This window comes from Lepisma saccharinum, chromosome 8 (genome assembly GCF_977018435.1).
Source record: "Lepisma saccharinum chromosome 8, izLepSacc3.1, whole genome shotgun sequence".
Taxonomy (NCBI): Eukaryota; Metazoa; Arthropoda; class Insecta; order Zygentoma; family Lepismatidae; genus Lepisma; species Lepisma saccharinum.
The window spans coordinates 12,852,611-12,872,528 of record NC_139236.1 but is presented as its reverse complement, the minus strand read 5'-3'; the positions used below and the strand labels follow the sequence as shown (position 1 = coordinate 12,872,528).

General features: G+C 37.0%; 1 protein-coding gene across 3 annotated transcripts in view; it reads right to left on the bottom strand.

The window, feature by feature from the left end:
• The window catches only part of LOC145990861 (uncharacterized), a 94,038-nt gene that overhangs the window by 27,984 nt on the left and 46,136 nt on the right, over window positions 1-19,918 (bottom strand). For all 3 annotated transcript variants that reach the window (XM_083126302.1, XM_083126303.1, XM_083126304.1), the window contains exon 3: window positions 16,973-17,070. In XM_083126302.1, the coding sequence (XP_082982428.1) occupies window positions 16,973-17,070 (98 nt within the window). The remainder of the gene's footprint in view (window positions 1-16,972; window positions 17,071-19,918) is intronic.

Genomic DNA, 19,918 nt, shown 5'->3' with positions numbered 1-19,918 from the left:
GCTTGGATCTGACCAGGATTCACACATATAATTTGTTTCCATAAAATAATAATTTATCTGTGTTATTTTCATATTCAACGTTTGATTCAAGAATATACAAGCCAACTGGAAAATACACATTCTAATCAATCCTTTGTCTTGTTTCCATTGTGTGCGTGTAAACATCTTTTGAACATTTTGCAGGCCACATGAAAAAATGAGGTTCTCAGAATGCATTATGTTATTGAAAGTTTCACTTGTAATTTAATCCACAATGTGCAACTATTTTATTTCCACATTGTAGAAACATCAGATTTGTACATGTGTAAATGGAAACATATCGATGCACGAGAGGTTTTGTGACTTGTTTTGTGCATTGTGCTGAAGTCAGCATTCTGAGAAGTAGAAAATTCAGCAGAGGAATCTAACAATATCAGAATTTAATTCGGTATTCGCTTACAAAGTTTGTGACACATTATTATATTATATTATTATATTCAGTTATACTCTAATGAATTCACTTAGAATAATCAATGATTTCTGCACTTTCTCCAGTGTTAGAGAAAGTTGTGAATGCTACATGTATCTTACCATAATAATGAATTCATCAAAATATCAGAATTCAACTTTCTACATATTTGTCAATAATTGACATGTGCGGTTAATAGACTAGTCTTACCTGTGAGTTCTTAAAAGGGGGGGGGTCTACAATTTTGTAAAAACAAAATTCTCTGACATTCTCAGGTTTTCTAGACCAACAACCAACATTTTCCAGACCACATTGTTAAGGCAATAAGTGTACATAAACACGATGGGAAGAAGGTCACTATATTTTAGTAAACAGTCACACTTAGAATCCCACTTAAGTAAGATTTAGAATATTAATTTCACATATGAAGATAACAACATGAAAAGGGAAACTGTGAACAGTAATTGAGTGTTAGTTCGTGGGACTGGAGCAAGTAAGCATCAGGAAGGAATGAGCATTTACATTACAGCCACTCACATTAAGCATGATTCACATCTACACTCAAGTAACACTCAGATCACCCTTCCCTTACGGTGCGGTCAAATATTGTTGAATGATTTTTAAATAGAAGAATTCAGCGCTGCGACGCCAAGGGTCCCGGGTTCGAATCCCGGTTGGGCTTGGTTGTTTGTGAATGTCCATTCATCAATTTCATCCTTTCATCACTCATCCTCATCTTCGCAAATTAGCCAAGAGGCACAAAACGCGAAGTAAAATAAACTAAATCAATCAATCAATAGAAGAATTCACATCTATCTGTCCGGTCAAGGTTCGCTTCGATCAAGCTCAGCTCGCACTTCGGTCAGGATCAGAATATTTGACTGGAGCGTGAGGGGGCAGAGCTCGACTTTGTAATGACCTTTTTTGTGTGGATTAAAATCCTGAAATCAAGAAGCTAACCTGTTCACGGTCATATTTTTCTGGACAACAAAATTGTCATTTGTGTGCGTGTGTGTGCAAAGCGAAAGGAGGTGTATTGGTCAACCCTCTGCCAAGGCAAAAAAAAATATTCTCGATATCTACACGAACTTGTTCTTCGTTTTTATGAAATACTAAACAAAATTATTCCTTTTTTTATGACTTTTCACATGATGTGCATAACAATCGGGTCCTTGAAACTAGGCTTAGAACCTGATGTTTATCTGTCACGTGTTGTGTCGGAAACTTTCTGATAAAAGAAATGGTCAACAATGTCGATAAAGAAAGGGTCAACAATGTCGATATGAAACGATGAGGCCGAAAATGTTCATGCCAAACCTACACCGACAAAGTTGTTTACCACTGTTGACATTTACGGTATTGCACATTGTAGATGCAAATAAATGTTTGCCGATTTCAAACCAAAAGTATATCAATAAACAGTACTACAGGGAGGTTATTTCAGTCGTTCACCGCCAGCGTGTCGGCCGTTCGGCGGACTCTTCATGCAACAGGTCCCGGCAAATTGCATTACAGGAAGTCCGTAACAGAAACCGCTTGTTTTCTAATGTTTCCACTTTTCACAATTACAGTTACAATTACAATTGAAATAAGCACTTAACTTGTCGCAAGGATTGCAGAAAAAGGTGCCCTCGCAATTACAAATATTTCTGGCACCTTATTTCTGACATCTAATCTTAGATTAATCATCGCTGCTTTATCCTCAGTTGTCGCGACAGCGCCTGCAGCTTATCGGGGGTTGGGTGAGTTGTCAGCCGCGAGAGGACGCTTCATACTGCACGTGTCGGCAGTGATGCCAACCGTAGGGACATGTCCCTCCGCATAGGGACTTTTCACTAAATTTCGCCCACGTAGGAACGTAGGGACAGATTTTGCCAAATGAGGGAAAACATAGGTACTTTTTTCAATCTTGGTAAATTACATTTTATGAATTAGTTTATCTGGATACTTTAGCGAGGAGGAGAAAAAAGAACTAACTAACAAATCTCCATCAGAATTTTGGAACATGTTATCGGTTACCAAAAACTTTCAAGGCAATTTCCCTTTTGAAAACATTTCCACTCTCGCGAAAATAGTGCTAACATTGCCGCATTCTAACGCGGAAACGGAAAGAATATTTTCAATGTTAAGTGATACAAAAACAAAAAAGGGAAATAAAATGGGACCAAAATTGTTAAAGACTGCAGGAAATACAGCATCACCAACCAACATCTATCTCTTCACAGCAGCAGCATGTATGACTTCAAATAACATAATCAACAGTAAACGGCTCAACGTTATTCATTAGGGGTGTGCTGGATTCTTTACTTTAAAAAGTCGTTAATTCTCGACGTTTTCTGCCTTGTAAGTTTCTGGAACTTATCGAAAGTTGTAAGTTTTTATTCTAGAAATGCAAAAACAATCACTTAAAGTGAAAATGACTTGTAAAATTCGAGATTTCCAGTGCTTCGGGAAATTTCGAACATTTCCCGTCCAGAAAATTTTCCGACTTGGTCGGGAAATTGCAAATTTTTCAGTCCCGAATGTCGGGATTTAAAAAAATTACCGTCCCGATCCCGTCCCGACCCAAAAAATTCTGTCCAGCACACCCCTATTATTCATTAAGGCAAGAATTTACAATACCGGACCCTTCTGTAATTTCTATGCTACGTCTTATACTCACGAAATAATTATTCGTGATTATTTATCTCAAGTTAACATGTTGGGGTGAGGGGGAAAAAATGTTCATTAACGTGTAGAAGTTGTAAAATAAGCTTTTCAATTCTCGCAATGATTCTCCGTATACAAGTATGGTAGCCATATTTGTTGATATGAACAAATTAAAATTAGTTACCCTGTCTACAGCGTTGCCACACTGTTGATTTCATACTTGGAGAGCATGGATCGTGTAAGAATGGCGGAAGAGAACAGTAAAAAAGTTGTTAACGTTGTACAGATTGTTAGGTGGAGTGTGCAGGAGGATGGCTGTGGGCTAATTAATAAACTTATGGATTTCAGTATATTGCCCAAAGAACGTGCTTACATGTGACAGCGACAATCATGATGTAGAAGAACTGATTTGATTACAGGTAAATTTGGCAACAGTACATTAATCATAAAATTGCAGGATAAGAAAATGGCGTCTTCGATGATGAACGTTTGCCGTTAAAGTGCTAAGAAAATAATATTTTTTATCGGTTCGTAATCACAATTACCGCAAAACCATTCAGGAATAGCCCCACTGACCATTCCCGGTAAGGTTAGGTTAGGCAAGGCAAACATAGTTAAAATTTGGGCTCGAAAAAAACATGCACGGGTAGCCCCACAAACCATTGACGGATAGCCCCACGAACCATTCAGGTACGGTTAGGTTAGGTTAGGTTAGGATAGGATAGGCAAACATAGTTAAAATTTGGGGTCGTAGTAATATCAGGAATGTATATTTCGTTTTTTAAGTATTGGAAACACAAAATCTTCCGGTAAATAATGAGCAATCGTGCCGATCGCGGACCACTCAATTTCACTTATTTTGCAATTTCTACACGTGACCCCCCAAATTTTAACTTCAAATTCGTGATTAGGAGGCCTCAGTTAGTGAGTATGCAAAATATTACAAAAATCGGGGAGGGGTCATGTATTGGAAATTCGCTCCTTCATTAATTGTGGAAGCACCGAGCAGAAAGATTTGGTAAGTAAATGTGTATATTTTATCTTCTGTTTTGCATGCTCATGAGGTGTTGTTTTTACTTGGCGTAGGGACATTTGGTCAGTTGTAGGGACATTTTGACTACGTCTGTAGGGACATTGCCGAAAAATGGTTAGCAACACTGTCGGCTACCAGACGTCAAGTGTACGTTCATGTTCACTTCTGTTTGCGTTTATCAGTACGCTTGTTGCTTATACTGTGTTATTGTAATGTGCTACTCATGGCCAGTGCTTTATTGTGTGTTAATTGTTATTCATTCATAACTTATGTCGTTAAACAAATATAGTCTTGAACAGAGAGTTTTTATGTACGATAATTACGTGAAAACGAATTCTTGCAAAGAAAAAGTGGTCAGGGAATTACGAGAGACAGGATCTCTTGAACCTAAGAAACGCGTTGTATTGCTGTTGAAGGAGGTCATTTTCAACATCTCTTATAACACAGGAGGTTAGTGATCATCATTATTATTACTTTTAAATATCATTTTACGCTTTCGGTTTGCTTTATGCGCCGGGATGCTGTCTTCCCTTTCTGACAACTGACGATAAAGTAGCGATGACTAATCTAAGATTAGATGTCAGAAATAAGGTGCCAGAAATATTTGTATGTGGGAGGACACCTTTCCAGCATCCTTGCGACAAGGTACGTGCTTATTTCAATTGTAATTGTAACTGTAATTGTGAAAAGTAGAAACATTACAAAACAAGCGGTTTCTGTTGCGGACTTCCTGAACGCAATTTGCCGGGACCTGTTGCATGAAGAGTCCGCCGAACGGCAGACACGCTGGCGGTGAACGACTGAAATAACCTCCCTGTATATTTTAATAGCCAACCTCAGTTGCCGAGTAGTACAAGGTTCAAATCCCAGCCTGGGCATGAGCATTTGTGAGTGTCTATTCGTCAATTTCATGATATCATCACTCATCCTCATCTTCGTAAATTAGCCAAAAGTTGAACAAAAAGCGAAGTAAAATAAACTAAGTCAATCAACCTGTGGCTGAGTGGTTAGCACAACGTGCTATGATGCCAGGTGCTCTGAATTATAATCCCGGCCTGGGCATGTATGTTCTGTGTGATATCCTTTCATCCATTTCATCATATCACAATGCATCCTCATTCTTGCAATTAGTCAAAACTGGCAGAAAAGCAAAGTAAATCAACTTTAACAATCAATCCCCCTTTTTGCAATTTTCATTCTTCTTTATTTTCTTCTAATTAATGCCAGTGCTGTAACGGACAAGTCCATCGTTGAAAATCTCATAAACAATGTACTTAGCACAATCAGCAGGTTTTTTATACAGAAAAATTGGTGTACTCTGTGAAGAAACCAACACCAGACTCGCGTTGATCATACCTTGATGGGAGCGAAGTGTTTGGAAAGTTACTTTTAAAAAGGTAACTAGTTACAGTTACTTGCTTATAAAAATAACAGTTACAGTTACTCATTTTAAAAAGTAACTCAGTTACTACTTCAAAAGTAAATTTTCTTGCAACCAAATTCACAAAACGATCATTAATTGTAATAAAATATTTTGTGAAGACTAACATGTATTTTACTTATGTTAATGGTACATAATATAAGTCTTCATATACGTATATTTATTACAAAATAAAGTGATCTCTTGTGCTTTGCACCATGCCATGAAAGCGTATAGGGGGTGTTCAGTTAGAGACACACACTTTCTTGATCACTGCCGAAGGTGGGAGTGATGTGATCAGCATCACGCTCCTGGCTGCCATTACCCCCAGTTTCCTCCAGATATCTACTTTATACAATGCTGTGGTGGGTGCTGGAGCCACTTCAACAAGTGGAAAAAATCCAAGTTCTCCCCCACCGAGGATTGAACCTGGGTCTCTCGCATGGTAGTCAGACACCATAACGATTTTTTTTTTAGGAATACTCCTATGCGGTAGTATTCCCACTTATTTACATTTTCTCAATTTTCTCTGTTTTCTGTATTCTCATTGACACAAACACAAACATCCATGTCCGAACCAAACAATCCGGGACCCCTGGCATATAGTGTGTTGTGCTAATCACTCCGTCACGAAGGTCGACTGAGCTACAGCAACTCATATATTTATATTTAAATTAAATTTATATTTATTATCATTCTTGTACTTAAGGGTTGTCCATTGGAAGGCGGGTGGGGTCTAGAAACTGTATAGAAATAGCATGATTTCATACCATCTAACATACCAGTTCCCCTCATTCCCCGGCTCATGTATGTGTGTCATTGTGTCCGATAAAGGGATGCACGGGGGGTATCTCGACAATTTACTGGGGTCGAACCACATTTCTGTTTTACTAGTCATTGAATTCATACTATGGGAATGAGACACGTGGTAAGAGATAATTCAGGTACTCATGTTTTCTGCGAAGCTGTTTTAAGTAATTTTCTTTCTATTAATTTTGGTAGCCACTGCCACCATCCTCATTGTAACCCCACAAATCTTCTCTCTCACTCTCTCTCTCTCTCTCTCTCTCTCTCTTTTTTCTCTATCTCCCTCTGATAAGGGGCAGTTGGGGACCTGGAGGAAACTACTTCGGTGGGGCAATTGTGTCACAAAACGAATTCCAACGTGATTTCCTGAATTAGTCATTTAGCCTAACTTCAAAATAAGCTTTGTACAATTTTCTTTTAAAAAAATATGGGACATCATTTTTTTAATAGTTGACGAAAAATTGTTGATTTAAGTTTGTATCCTGACAAAAAAAAAAGTTCAAAGACACTTTATGATCAGAACAGCTGCTGTGACTAGGGCTACAGGTTAAAGTGAGATTTCACATTCGCACCAGAAAACCTATTGAATACAAGGCGATAGGAATAAACACATCATCATCTCTGAGGCTCATTACTGTGTATGTAATTTCATAATTAATTTTTGTTTTGGAACTGATCAAGAGAATGAATTCAGTATAGATTCTTCTGTATTATAGTGATGATATTTGTTCGCTAATGCTACTTGAGTACGTATGCTGAAACAGAAAAATATTTCTAACAAAAAATTAAAATCTTCCAACTGGCCTCGTGCTTTAATTCAGTGGTGTTGAAAGATTATGTATGAGCTTCAAAACATTATTCACTTACAAAGTTTCAGAGTTCCACTGTATAGGCTGGTATAGGGTGTGATTGTGTGCTGAGAGAGAGAGAGAGAGATGTAGATCACTCATGTAGAATATATTCTAACAAGGCAGGTCTGTTGTGCATAAAGGGTGTATCAGAGAGAAAAAAAAATTGTTGTACAAATTCAAGTGTTCATGAACCAGAAAATGTTATTTTAGTAGCCTATAATTGTGCTATATCTATGAAGGTGAAAATGCCATTTTAAACTTACCCCTTCAGTTCTCTCTGAGATGATTACATAAATAAGCAAGAATAATGGCTAGGGTTTTCCAGATTCATTTGATTGCCACTTGAGTGTTGTAATTCACATTTGTATCAATAACAATGGTGAGATCTGTCACGTGTGTCACTTCAATAAAATGGGTTCTCATTTACATCTTAAACGAATATCACTTAGCTTACCAAAATATATTACTTTTTTAAAAATTTTTAGAAATGCTGAATAATCTCAAATTATTAAATTCTAACTGGAAATATTTTTTACTTCCATTTTTAAATTATCAGGAACTGAGATAAAATCACGTTGAAACAATTACATTGTTTTCCATTTATGTGCGCACTTGCTAGCTCTAGTCTTTTTGAGTTTCGTTCATAGTATGAATATCATTGAATTATTTCGTAAAAGCACTGAAATATTGCAGTACGTCCCTTTTCAGTTTAATCCGATATTATAGCAAAGAAAAACTATCCGATGCTGCTTACAGAAGGGGGAAGTTATACAGTTACTGAGGAACAAATTACAGAAACAAGAGACACACAGCACACAACTGACAATGGCAAACTGTCAGCAATAGGAAGGAATGCTCCTCCTAAAAGCATATCTTCCCACTTCTGGAAAATCCACCCCTCTTCCGAGGTGTGTGTATATGGCTTTGTAATTCAGGGTTACTGAACGAGAGATGAAACATACGATAACCTTGAAATTCCTGGCCCACTGACAGGAGACAAATTTAGTACAACAACTTTCACTTTTCCTGTTCATCTATTGTTTGCAAGAATTAATGTATCAAAGAATGGGCTTTTATATTGCAGCAGAAACCAAATTCTGGCTCACTTTTTAAATCCTAAATCACCAATATAATTTACAAAACTTGCACAGCAATTTAAGTGTCGCAAAGTAACTCAGTTACAGTTACTTACTTGTAAGAGTAACTAGTTAGTTACATTTTCTCAAAAAAGTAACTTACTTGTAACGGAGTAACTAGTTATATCCAAACATTGGTGCGGATACACCCTGACCGTGAGCGGAGCATTAGGGGACAGTGACCTGAGTGTTGTTTGAGTGTAGATGTGAATCGAACCTTATGATGCATCTAAAATGCATTTCTGTGTATGTTTATGTAATAGGTCGCAAGAGTTGTGGTTTTGGGTTTTGTGAAAGTAATGTCCCTGTATAATATCTTCAGTCTATGGATAGGCTAAAATATTTTGAGATATATGAATCTCCCCGATGGTGTAGTGGTAACATAGTCACCTTGTAATCAAGGGGTCCTGAGTTCAATACCCGGTGGAGGCACAGTGATTCAGATCCCACTTTAAACTGTAGGTTCAGTCGCTATTAGTCTTTCTGTGCATAAAGTGGACTGAAACAACAATTCAAGCAATGTTGAGATATATATATATATACAATTGTGAATAAATATATGGTAAACTGGTACCTCAAGAAAGCAGTTAAGTGATTATTTCCTGTGGTCTAACTGGCACAAAATGCATAAAATTATCTATTTGTTGATCATTAAATTCTAAAGATGGATTATGCTCAAATATATATTTTTTTAATCTGCAAAACTAACCAGCACTTCAAAGCAATGTTAATATTTTGCACATGCTGTACTCAACCATGGCACAATATTTTCATAAGGATTCCCACATGAACTCTACATGTATTTTTCCTGAGTTTTCCAGAATCCTCAAATTTTTCAAAAGTATTTACTAAACAGTACAATATTATTTTAAAATTTATTTTACAATGACGTCCTCCATTTTCCCTCATAGCCATACCTACCATCTTCACCTTCTTTATTGTTATTAGAGACGGGGCAGGTTAATCAGTACTCTTTAGAGGTTTTGGTCAATATAGGCATATCAGTGTATCAGTAATATTACTGGCAAATTTTCCAATTAAATATATTTATAAATACTCTGTGATTTAGAGCAACATTCCACAATTTTGTAATGATTTTATGAATAAATACATATTTATTTATTTACTATTTGGATTATACCACTGGAAAACAGCATGCATGCCACATACAGAAGTTTAATATAATAATTCCAAATTGCACAATAAAAATACAATAAAATTACTACGTGATAAAATATGGGTACCTGGGGGAAACCCTGGGGGGTAAAGGCAGTCAGGGGCGTGATGCTGATCACATCACCCCCACTCAGGACCGGATCAAGAAAGTGTAGGGCGTTACCCCCACACCCCCTATACGCCTTCATGGCGTGGTGCTAAGCACAGGGGTCCACTTTACCTCTACCATTGCCACTCTAGGATTATGATAAAATTCAAGTATAATTCCCGGTTTTCAAGATGAACTTTCAAAAAATTCAAGTATACAAGCACATGTTTGATTTCTATTTCAACATTACACACACATAAATAAATTAACAATATAAAGGGTCTGTGCCATTCCAATATATTCAAAAATTCTAATTCAATTAAATGGTATTTATAATTAAAATATTTCATTTAAGGTGCAAAGTTTAAATTTGCCATTTCACATACTCAGACTCGAAATACATCTACAAACACAAGTCACAATGTTACGGGATATACTGGTGAGAAGTTTAAATTATTTCGGAGTAAGGGCTGTGTATTCGAGCTGTTGTTCATACCATGAACTTCATTGTTAAATTCCAAGGAAGGATCACTATTCTAAACTGTATTTCATTCTGGATTGCACTGTCTACATTTGGACTTTCACATGGGAAAAACCTCTTGAAATCTACATGAACAGGAAACAAAAGACAATTTGTGGTGAAGATATTCAACCATGATGGGCAGTACACTTACCAGCTCCCACCATACTATATATATATAAAAAAAGTAAAGTGCTTCCCGTTGCTTTGCACCACACCATGGAGGCCTATAGGTTAGGGCCCCACACTTTCTTGATCACGGCCGAAGGTGGGGGTGAGGTGATCAACACCATGCCTCTGGCTGCCTATACCTCCCGAGTTTCCCCACTTTATATGATGCTGAATAGGCACCAGAGCCACTTCAATAGGAAGGGGGATCACAGTTCTCCCCTACCGGGGAACAAACCCAGGTCTATCGCATGGTAGTTAGACATTCTAATGACTGAGCTACCATGGCTCATTCCATTATATAAATCTGTAACTCAAATAGATGTGGATGAAAAACTGTATGTAAGCTAAAACCTTAATTAACTAAGTACACTACCAGTGTTAGTAGTGAACTGTATTGTAGTAAATCCTAGCAGTAGGATTCCCACAGCATAGGCTGTACTAATAATAGTTAATGGAATTCCAAGAACTGCGTTGCAGTATACTGATGTGTCTGATATCATTTCTCAAGTCACACACGTTATACAATATTATGTGTTGTACATGTCACTGTGATGTGTATGATACACTTGTTTCCACTACTTCCAGGAAGAGAAAAAAAAATAATATTTGTGGTGTTAAAAAGTTAGCCTATAGGTGTCTACTCTATCTTGAGAATGATGTTGCTTCTACGTAGTTCCCTTGGTTCTTTGTCCATACCAAAAAGTATATATATATTTTTGTGACGTGTGTGCAACAATACAACAGTATGCAATTGAGAAGCCTCTGACTAGTATATACGAGGTGCACACCAAAAGTACGTGCCGTTTTGTTCTGAAGTCAACATTTCTTCTCTTTTCAGGGAAATAACTATGGCATCGGAGACTTCCATCCTTCGTCTTCAAGCAGTGTCAGTTTTGTGTGCTAGGTGGCAGTAGTTGAGTGACAGTGCCTGAAGGAGTAAGACGTGTTTCTGATACTGCCTGGAGAAATGGAATTTCGACTTGAAGAGCAACGGGTAATTGTGAAATTCCTTACCGCAGCTGGACGTTGTGCAGCCGATATTCATCGCCAACTGGAGGCCGTGTGTGGTGATAGTGCTCTTGCAGAAAACACTGTTAGAAAGTGGGTGCGTGAGTTCAAAGATGGACGAACGAGTGTGAAAGACGAGCAGAGATCTGGACGTCAGAAAACAGCATCAACTGATGCTAACATTGACCATGTTGAACATTTTATCATGGAAGATAGGCGTGTCACCATGCAGGAGATTTGTGATACCCTGGGGCTAACAATGGGAACAGTAGAACAAATAATCACCAAAGATTTGTGCCTAAAGAAAGTTTCCTCTCGCTGGGTTCCACGATTGCTTAGTGACGATCAAAAAGATGCTCGCGTTCGATCCAGTGTTGCAAATTTGACGATTCAGAAGGGAGGGACACAATTTTTTGGACAGTATTGTGACAATGGATGAAACACAAATTCCATTATTCAATCCAGAAACAAAAAGACAGTCGATGCAGTGGAAACACACGGATTCACCACCCCCGAAAAAATTTCGTCAGGTTGCATCAAATGACAAAGTTCTATACGCAATCCTCTTGGATTCCCAGGGAGTGATATTGTCTCATCCAGTTCCCAAAGGTCATACAATTACGGGCGAGTATTTTCGTAAACTTTTGGCTACAGAATTTTTGCTGAAATTGACTATGAAACGACCACAAATGGCTAATGGCAATTTCATTCTCCACATGGACAATGCACCGCCACATCGTGCTAATGTTGTGACCTCATTCTTGGCTGACCACGGTATTGAACTTCTGACATATCCACCATACTCACCAGATTTAGCCCCGAGTGACTTCTGGGTTCCCAAACCTCAAGAATTCTTTTCGTGGACGCCATTTTGCCAATAGATCATCCCTGGGAAGTGCTGTTTTCCAGTATCTAAAACATACCTCCAAATATGACTATGCCACATGCTACACAAAATGGACTGAGTGATGGCAACTATGTATCAATAAAGAGGGAGAGTTTGTTGAAAAATAAACACAGGTTATTTCATTGTATTTCATTTTTCTTGAAAATTAGAATGAAATGGCACGTACTTTTGGTGTACACCTCGTAGAAGTGCCAAATAGGAATATTTCTTTATTATCTGGGTAGAGAAGATCCTGCTATTGGGTTCAACATGATTTTTAATGAGTTTACATTTTTTTTGCCAGCTGACAAGCAGATCAGAAAATCAAATCAAATGTATCATTTAAAAAAAATTACATTGAAAATACGAGGCTAGTCAAAAGAAAGGGCAGATAATTTCTTATGTGGGGTTGGCAACACTGATGAAGTTGAGCATGCGCAGGAGCATATCCTAGTATTCTGTGCTTGCAACAGAGTGGGGTTGCATACATGCAAGTAGCAGTAAGGTGAAATGGCTGCCGTAATACAAAATTCCGCCAAATGTGAAGTGAGATCTATCATACGATTTCTGAACGCCAAGGACAGAATGCAGCTGACATCCATCGGGAATTGTGTGCCATTTATGAACCGACAGTGATGAGTGAAGGGAAGGTCAAGCAATGGTGCAGAGTTTCGGGAAGGGCGTTCAAATGTCCATAACGATGAGCATAGCAGTGTTCAGACAGACAATCTGGTGGAACGCGTTAATGAGAAAGTGCATTCCAATCGCCGGTTCACAATATCTGAACTCGCCAAAGAGTTTCCAAAAGTGTCTGCGAAAACAGTGCATCGAATTGTGACTGACAACCTGGGGTATCACAAACTGTGTGCGAGGTGGGTACCACAAATGCTGACAGACACTCACAAAGAGCAAAGAAGGCCAGCTGCACGTGATTTTTTGGCCTGTTGGGGGGGGGGGGTGACCTCTTTTCACACATAGTGACGGGGGATGTAACGTGGATATCATACGCCACTGGTGAGTCAAAGCAGCAGTCAATGGAATGGCGGCACTCTGGTTCTCCTAAAGCGAAGAAATTCAAACAAACACCACCAGTTCAAAGTCATGGCAACCGTGTTTTGGGACCAAAAGGGTGTGATTTTTGTGGAATTCTTGGAACCAGGACGACCAATTACAGCAGAGGTATATTGTGAAATACTGAATAATCTGCGACGTGTCATCCAAAATCGGCAGAGAGGAATGCTACGCTCTGCAATTTTTCTGATCCATGACAATGCCTGCCCACACACAGCTGCTCGTACTGTTGAGACAATTCAAAGATTTCGATGGGAACTATTCAATCATCCCCCTTACAGCCCCCAACGATTTCTTTCTTTTTCTTCACCTGAAAAAGTGGCTTCCATCGAAGCATTTCAACGACAGTGACGTGCTCAAGACATCTGCACTCTAAGCCTGCAGATTTTTAGGCAGAGGCTATACGGAAGCTTGTGCCACGCTATCAGAAATGTCTGGAGGTTAATGGTGACTACGTCGAAAAATAGCCAAGGTATGTACTTGTTTATCAATCACAAATAAATTTCATCTCCTATAATTTTCTTGTTTTTTAAAAAAATATCGGCCCTTTTTTTTTTTTACATGAGCCTCGTATCTAAGTTCTAAATATGAGGTCTTGCAATTAAGTTCACAAACTTGCCACCATGCTCGTACATTGGCAGTACTGTGTGATGTGCTAACCACTCCACCACGGGAGCTGGCCGCTGAGGAAAGAGAAAGATTCATTGATGAGGAGAGGCCAGGGTGTCCAATAACAAGCAGAACTGGCGAAAACAATGCAAAAATTCATCAAAATGTGTGTTAAAATTGTTGGTTGAATGTGAGAAGCAAAGCGGACCAAGTAATGTAATCGGTAGAAAAACAGTTAGGAAAATCCTACCTGAAAACCTTGGCATGAGAAAGGTGTGTGGGAAAATGGTCCTGGAGGAGCTCGTTGATGAACAAAAGCAAAAGAGAGTCGAAGTTTGTCAAGACCTTTTGGAGAGGCAAGATGATGGTTTTGGCCATGTTATCACTGGCAATGAAAAGATCATGACCGCAATGACTTCTCTTTTTACCCTTAGAAAAAAGAAACATTGAAAGGAAGACATTTTGATTACATTCAGAACATCAAGGGTAATACGATGACAGCTCTGATGGCCATTCCAGAAAAAATATTTTCAAATTTGCTTTGAAGGGTGGACTAGGTGCTAGCATTGGTGCATAGCTTCCCAAGGGTATTTCTTCGAAGTTGACCATAGTGATATTTAGTAATGAGGTATGTAGCCATTTTTCTAGCATGAGTTCATGAACTTAATTGTCAGACCTCGTACCTAATGCAAATTAACAAACAAAACAAATTCATATTCGGAAAATTTAGGCTTTTTATTATGAAATTTCAATGTTTTGATATCTTGATAGGAAAATTTTACGTTTGGTTGTATGGGTTCATTGACAGTGGAATTGCCCTACTAAGCTACAAAAAAATGTTATGTGACATTAAAAAAATAATCTTACAGCAACATTGTTGTTAGAAGACACACAAAACAAATAAACAGCATGATATAAAACACTTGCAAAGTATTTCTGAGCTTTTGACTTCATCTCAGTCTTCATTTGGGCTGGCTGAGAGGAAGGAAAGAAAATGCGGTCAAGGTATTGAGACACAATAAGTAATGTCATCAGAACCTAAACTGCATCTTCTTCACTGTCTCTCGATCTGCCTTGGTAATGACTCCGAGATGAAGTCGACAACTCAGAAGACTTTGGAAGTGTTTTGTATCATGCTGTTTATTTGTGTCATGTGGTTTTTGATAAGAAATATTGTTAATTGTGTAAGTATTTTGAACTCAAGTTTACCTAATCAACTTCAAGATATCTTATCTTGAAATAATCTTGCGCCTGTCAGATAGATTGTTATTCGAAAGACACTGACAAGGTAAACAGATTGAGAAAATTCTGTTTTATTTTCCAATTCAGCTTTCTTTTCCTTCCTCGATGAAAGTAAATGCTAAACTGTGAAAATTTTGCTTTTCAAGGCATTTGCAAATATGTAAATTTAATGGGATAAGGATCAATAAAAGTTGCAATTTTTCATGTCTACAGGCAAAAATTCATGCAGTAATCATGCATAATTCCTGGAAATAATGGAATTTCCAGTGAATAGCCACCCCGATAAAGCAGGTTTAATTAAATCCATTAAAATTACAATACAATCAGTATGTAATTCAACACGTTATGGTTTTGTGAAGTAAATGTTTAAATACATGGTTGGTTTTTCAAAAGCACAACCCAATGTAGTTAACCCAGATATGCCTGAAAAAAAAAATCTTTAATTTTTCTTGTTTTTTGTGTTTAATGCATTAAGAAAAATCAGATTAATGTAAAAATAGTATTTATTTTGAAATATCTAGTTTCAACAATGCTCTAGAGGGTGTCCTTTTAAAAGGACAGTAGGCATTAAGGGGTACATTATGTTAGTGTAACGAAGTAATGCACATTTTTCTTCAGCGAAAGAAATGTTATTTAACATGAAACAAATACATAAGAACATATTCTAATTGTTTGTGTGGTAGCTTACAACCACGCAGACTCAGTTCGGTAAGAAAAGGAATTGTGGTAAAGAAGGTTATCAAAGAAAATATGATAAGGGTGAGACCCAATAGATTGTAAAACATCAGTGTACATGAGCACCACGGATGGGTCAAGACGAAGTAGCCTACTTTGTATTCATCAGGTAGTTTCGTTTTTGCACCCTGATATGGCTCCATCCAATCAACATATCCATTACAAGTAGCACCAACCCCCAGCTTGTAGCCGTACCTGATTGGTTTGCCGCGAATAAATAATTGCTTGCATCCGTGGCGACCATAATATGGCACCATTGCCTCATCAGCACAGTGATATTCAAAGTGTGGTGCCATTTCCCGACATTTCTTATTCAATATGTTGAAAAGAGGTCTCACTTTTGCAAAATGATCACTTGTGTCTAAATGCTCATTATCGCAACAATGCAGATTTGACATAATAAATTTGAATCTGTTTAATTCACAAACTGAAAACACAGTTATTTAAGCAATTAATATCAAACTTGGTTGAAGATTATATTCTTGTACAATATACGATACATTTTGCACACAACATTATCTGTCAAAATACAAGAAAATTTCCAAGATACCTATTTTTTCTTTTAAGTTAATGTAATTGTTCCACTTCATTTCATAGTGCAGCAATTTTGTCATTACGGTAAAAAGTCGAGGAATAATCATACAATGGAGGCCTCACTTGCAGCACAACGTTTAGCTTCTCTAGATCGTGCTCCATTTTTAACCTTGACTGCACTGTCAAACCTACAAATAATATGTGCTGTCAAATGATACAGTGATGAGTCACATGCAGGTGGTGCACTAAGGGGAAAGGATTCGCACATGCACAGAGCATTTTGTCGCATTGTGCTCCTGCAAGACCACATTCCACTGACGTTCACTGTTTTGTCACAAACGTCGCAACGTGACTCAGGGGTCAAATGTTTTGCCCGGTGTGCGGTGGCCCATAATAGCCCCATGTTAAAAGTTTACCGAGTCACTTTGCAACAAAAATGACTTGTCGTATCACATTGTGTTGGATCCGGTGTGCAGCTGGTCATAGCGAAAAACAAAGGTACATTCATGTGTACCGAAAGGGTTAAAATGTGGGTACTTGAGCATTTTATTCAAACAAAATTTAGTAACAATTATATTTGCAACTTACCCTGTAGTATATATTCTCTTCTGTTCTGATGGCTTCAAAATGCTGAGGCATTTCCTTCTTACTGTCCCTCATTACACAGGAATTATCATTTCTTGCTTCTGTAAGTAATAAACACTGAACTTACATAAATGAAAATAAATATGCGTGAGTCATTCTCAAAAAAAAAGAGATGATTTCACAAAAAAATAAAATTGTTTAAAATTTGTAAAAATAATGAAATATTCTGTCCTTGAGGAACCTAATAAAATACTAACCTTGGCCAAATCATTTGCTCCTAGTTAATCATAAAGTTAAAATTTGTACAATTGTCTTGTCCACTGAGTGGAGGAGGGGAAGCACAAATAAATTATGTCAATTATGATTTTCAGAAATTCTTTACACGTAGTTCATATAATTGCAGTATACACATAGTTATTAGGGGCCTACTAGGATGGCAAGATTCAGTTTTTTTTTTAAGTGGAAATAAAAATAACAAGTTTGCTAATCAATAAGTTAAATTATTCATTTGGGAAACAAGAGATATAAGAAAACAAAAAAAAATATTTGAATTAACAAAAAACTCACTTTAAAAGAATAGTTGTACCTAAAATTACAAATAGTTTTATGAATTTGGATTCAACAAATCAAGTTAAGCAAACAGAAATTTTCGGATGAGCTGCGTACACAATGTTTTTAACTGAAATTGTATTAATGAATGGTTTGAAAAATTCCTTGCCTTGAGAAGCTTGTCCAGAGAGTGGAACTGTTATCTCAACAAAGTTGGAACATTTCAACTTAATCCCACAAATATCACACGAAAGGCAATACAAGACACTTGAACTCACAATGATGTACATTCCTGCAAATTACCTGATGTGGAATGAACAGAAATGTAATCTGAGGATTTTTATAGGAACTTTTTGCCAGTGTCCACAGAGTAGAAAGTTCCCCATGGGACAATATAATTTTACATTTAAATATATTTTAAAATTATATTTAGATTTTTTAAGGGGTTCTAAGATCATTATGAAATTAATCACAATGTACTAAAATTTAACTTGTATAAAGGAAGGATGAAAAATTACTTTTGGAAAAACTAAAGCTGATGAATCTTGTAACTTGCAACACAATTAACTCTCACTGGAAAAAATCGTAAATATTTTTAAAACATTTTTTATGACACCCGGTCAAGGTTTCTACTCCATTTTTTGAGAATGACCCCCATACAAGTACTTATTATCTGGTGACTGATTCCTCACATTTTTTCCCATTCATTGCTAATCAATCAAGACCACACATTCCCATCCTTATACACATGAGCAAATCAATTTTTTGTGATTTTATTCACTTTTCTAAAACCAACTTCAATATGACAACGAACAGAGATAAAATATCTTAACAGTATACTTGTTTTATTTCTTCACTTATTGCTTTTTCCAATGCATCAAATATCAATCCAGACAGATGGCATAGTGATAATGTCATCACCTTGTAATCAAGGGTCATAAAGTGGACTTGAAAATAAAACAAGCTTAGAAAAAAAAAATCAAATATCAATGTATAACATGTATGTGCATGAAAAATTGTGCTAATGTATCTACATAAAACAAGCAGTTATAATGAAATAATATTTTGCATCTTGGGATTTGCATCTCTCTGATACTGAGCCTATTTCGTAAGTGTGTGTGAATTTAATTTTATGAAATGTTCTACAAAGGCTTTGAATAAATAATAATAAAAAAATGATTTTTTTCAGGGATTTTAAAGTATCAGTTATTTACTAAATATGGCACTTTCAAATAAGCACATCTTGGGAATCAATCAATCAAGGAAGATGAAACTGTTCTTATTTTAATTGTTGTAAAATGATCGAATTAGTTTATTTTGCATCCCTTTCTACCACTTTGGCTATCATGACGATGTGGATGAGTGATGAAATGGTGAAATTGATGAAGGGGAACTCACGAAGAACTAAATATGACGTAAATAATCTAAAAATCGAAATTGCTAACGAGCAACTTGATATTTTCACTTTGCACAACATCTGCGTAAGTGAAGTAGAAGATGCTATGAAGAAGTTCAAATCCAAATCAACGACCGGCCCCGACAACATACCACCATATATAGTAAAACGATGTTGCAATACTTTAAAATATGCTTTGCTGCAAATTTTTAACCTTTCCCTCGTTACCAACACTTTTCCTTCAAATTGGAAAGCATCGTCGGTCTGTCCTATCCTCAAGTCCCACCAAAGGTCAAGCTTAGAAAATTATAGTCTTGCTAAAATATTTGAACAAATCATTTACAAGCACATGTCAATCCAGTTAACTTTCCCCATCAGCATGGATTTAATCCAAAGAGGTCTGCCATAACAAACTTAGCGAACTTCACACATTACGCATGCAATGTACTAGATAACACAGGACAAGTCGATGCAATATACACACCGATTTTACTAAGGCATTTGACAAAATTGACCATGGTATATTACTACAGAAAATTGCTTCATTCAATATTTCACTTAACACTTCAAATTTATTTGCTTCATATTTAGCTGACTGAACGCAAACTGTAATACGTATATAGGAAAATCAAAAGTCGTCCCTTCACACCATATTCTGGTGTTCCACAAGGGTCCTATCTTGGGCCGGTTTTGTTTTTATTACTTACCAACGATTTACCTAATTGCATACAAAATTCTCAAAAGTTGCTTTTCGCCGACGATTTCAAGCTTTTCCACAAAATAACTACCTCTAAAGACTGTTTGAAACTACAGGAAGATGTAGACAGAGTGAATTCTTGGTGTAAAAATAACAAGTTAGATCTGAACCCAACAATATACAGCGTAGTCACTTACTCAAAACGCAAAGCACCTTATGTTTTCCATACTGCATTAAAAATATACAAATCAACACGCAAAAATGAAATTCAAGACCTCGGAGTGACCTTAGACCCCAAGCTAAAATT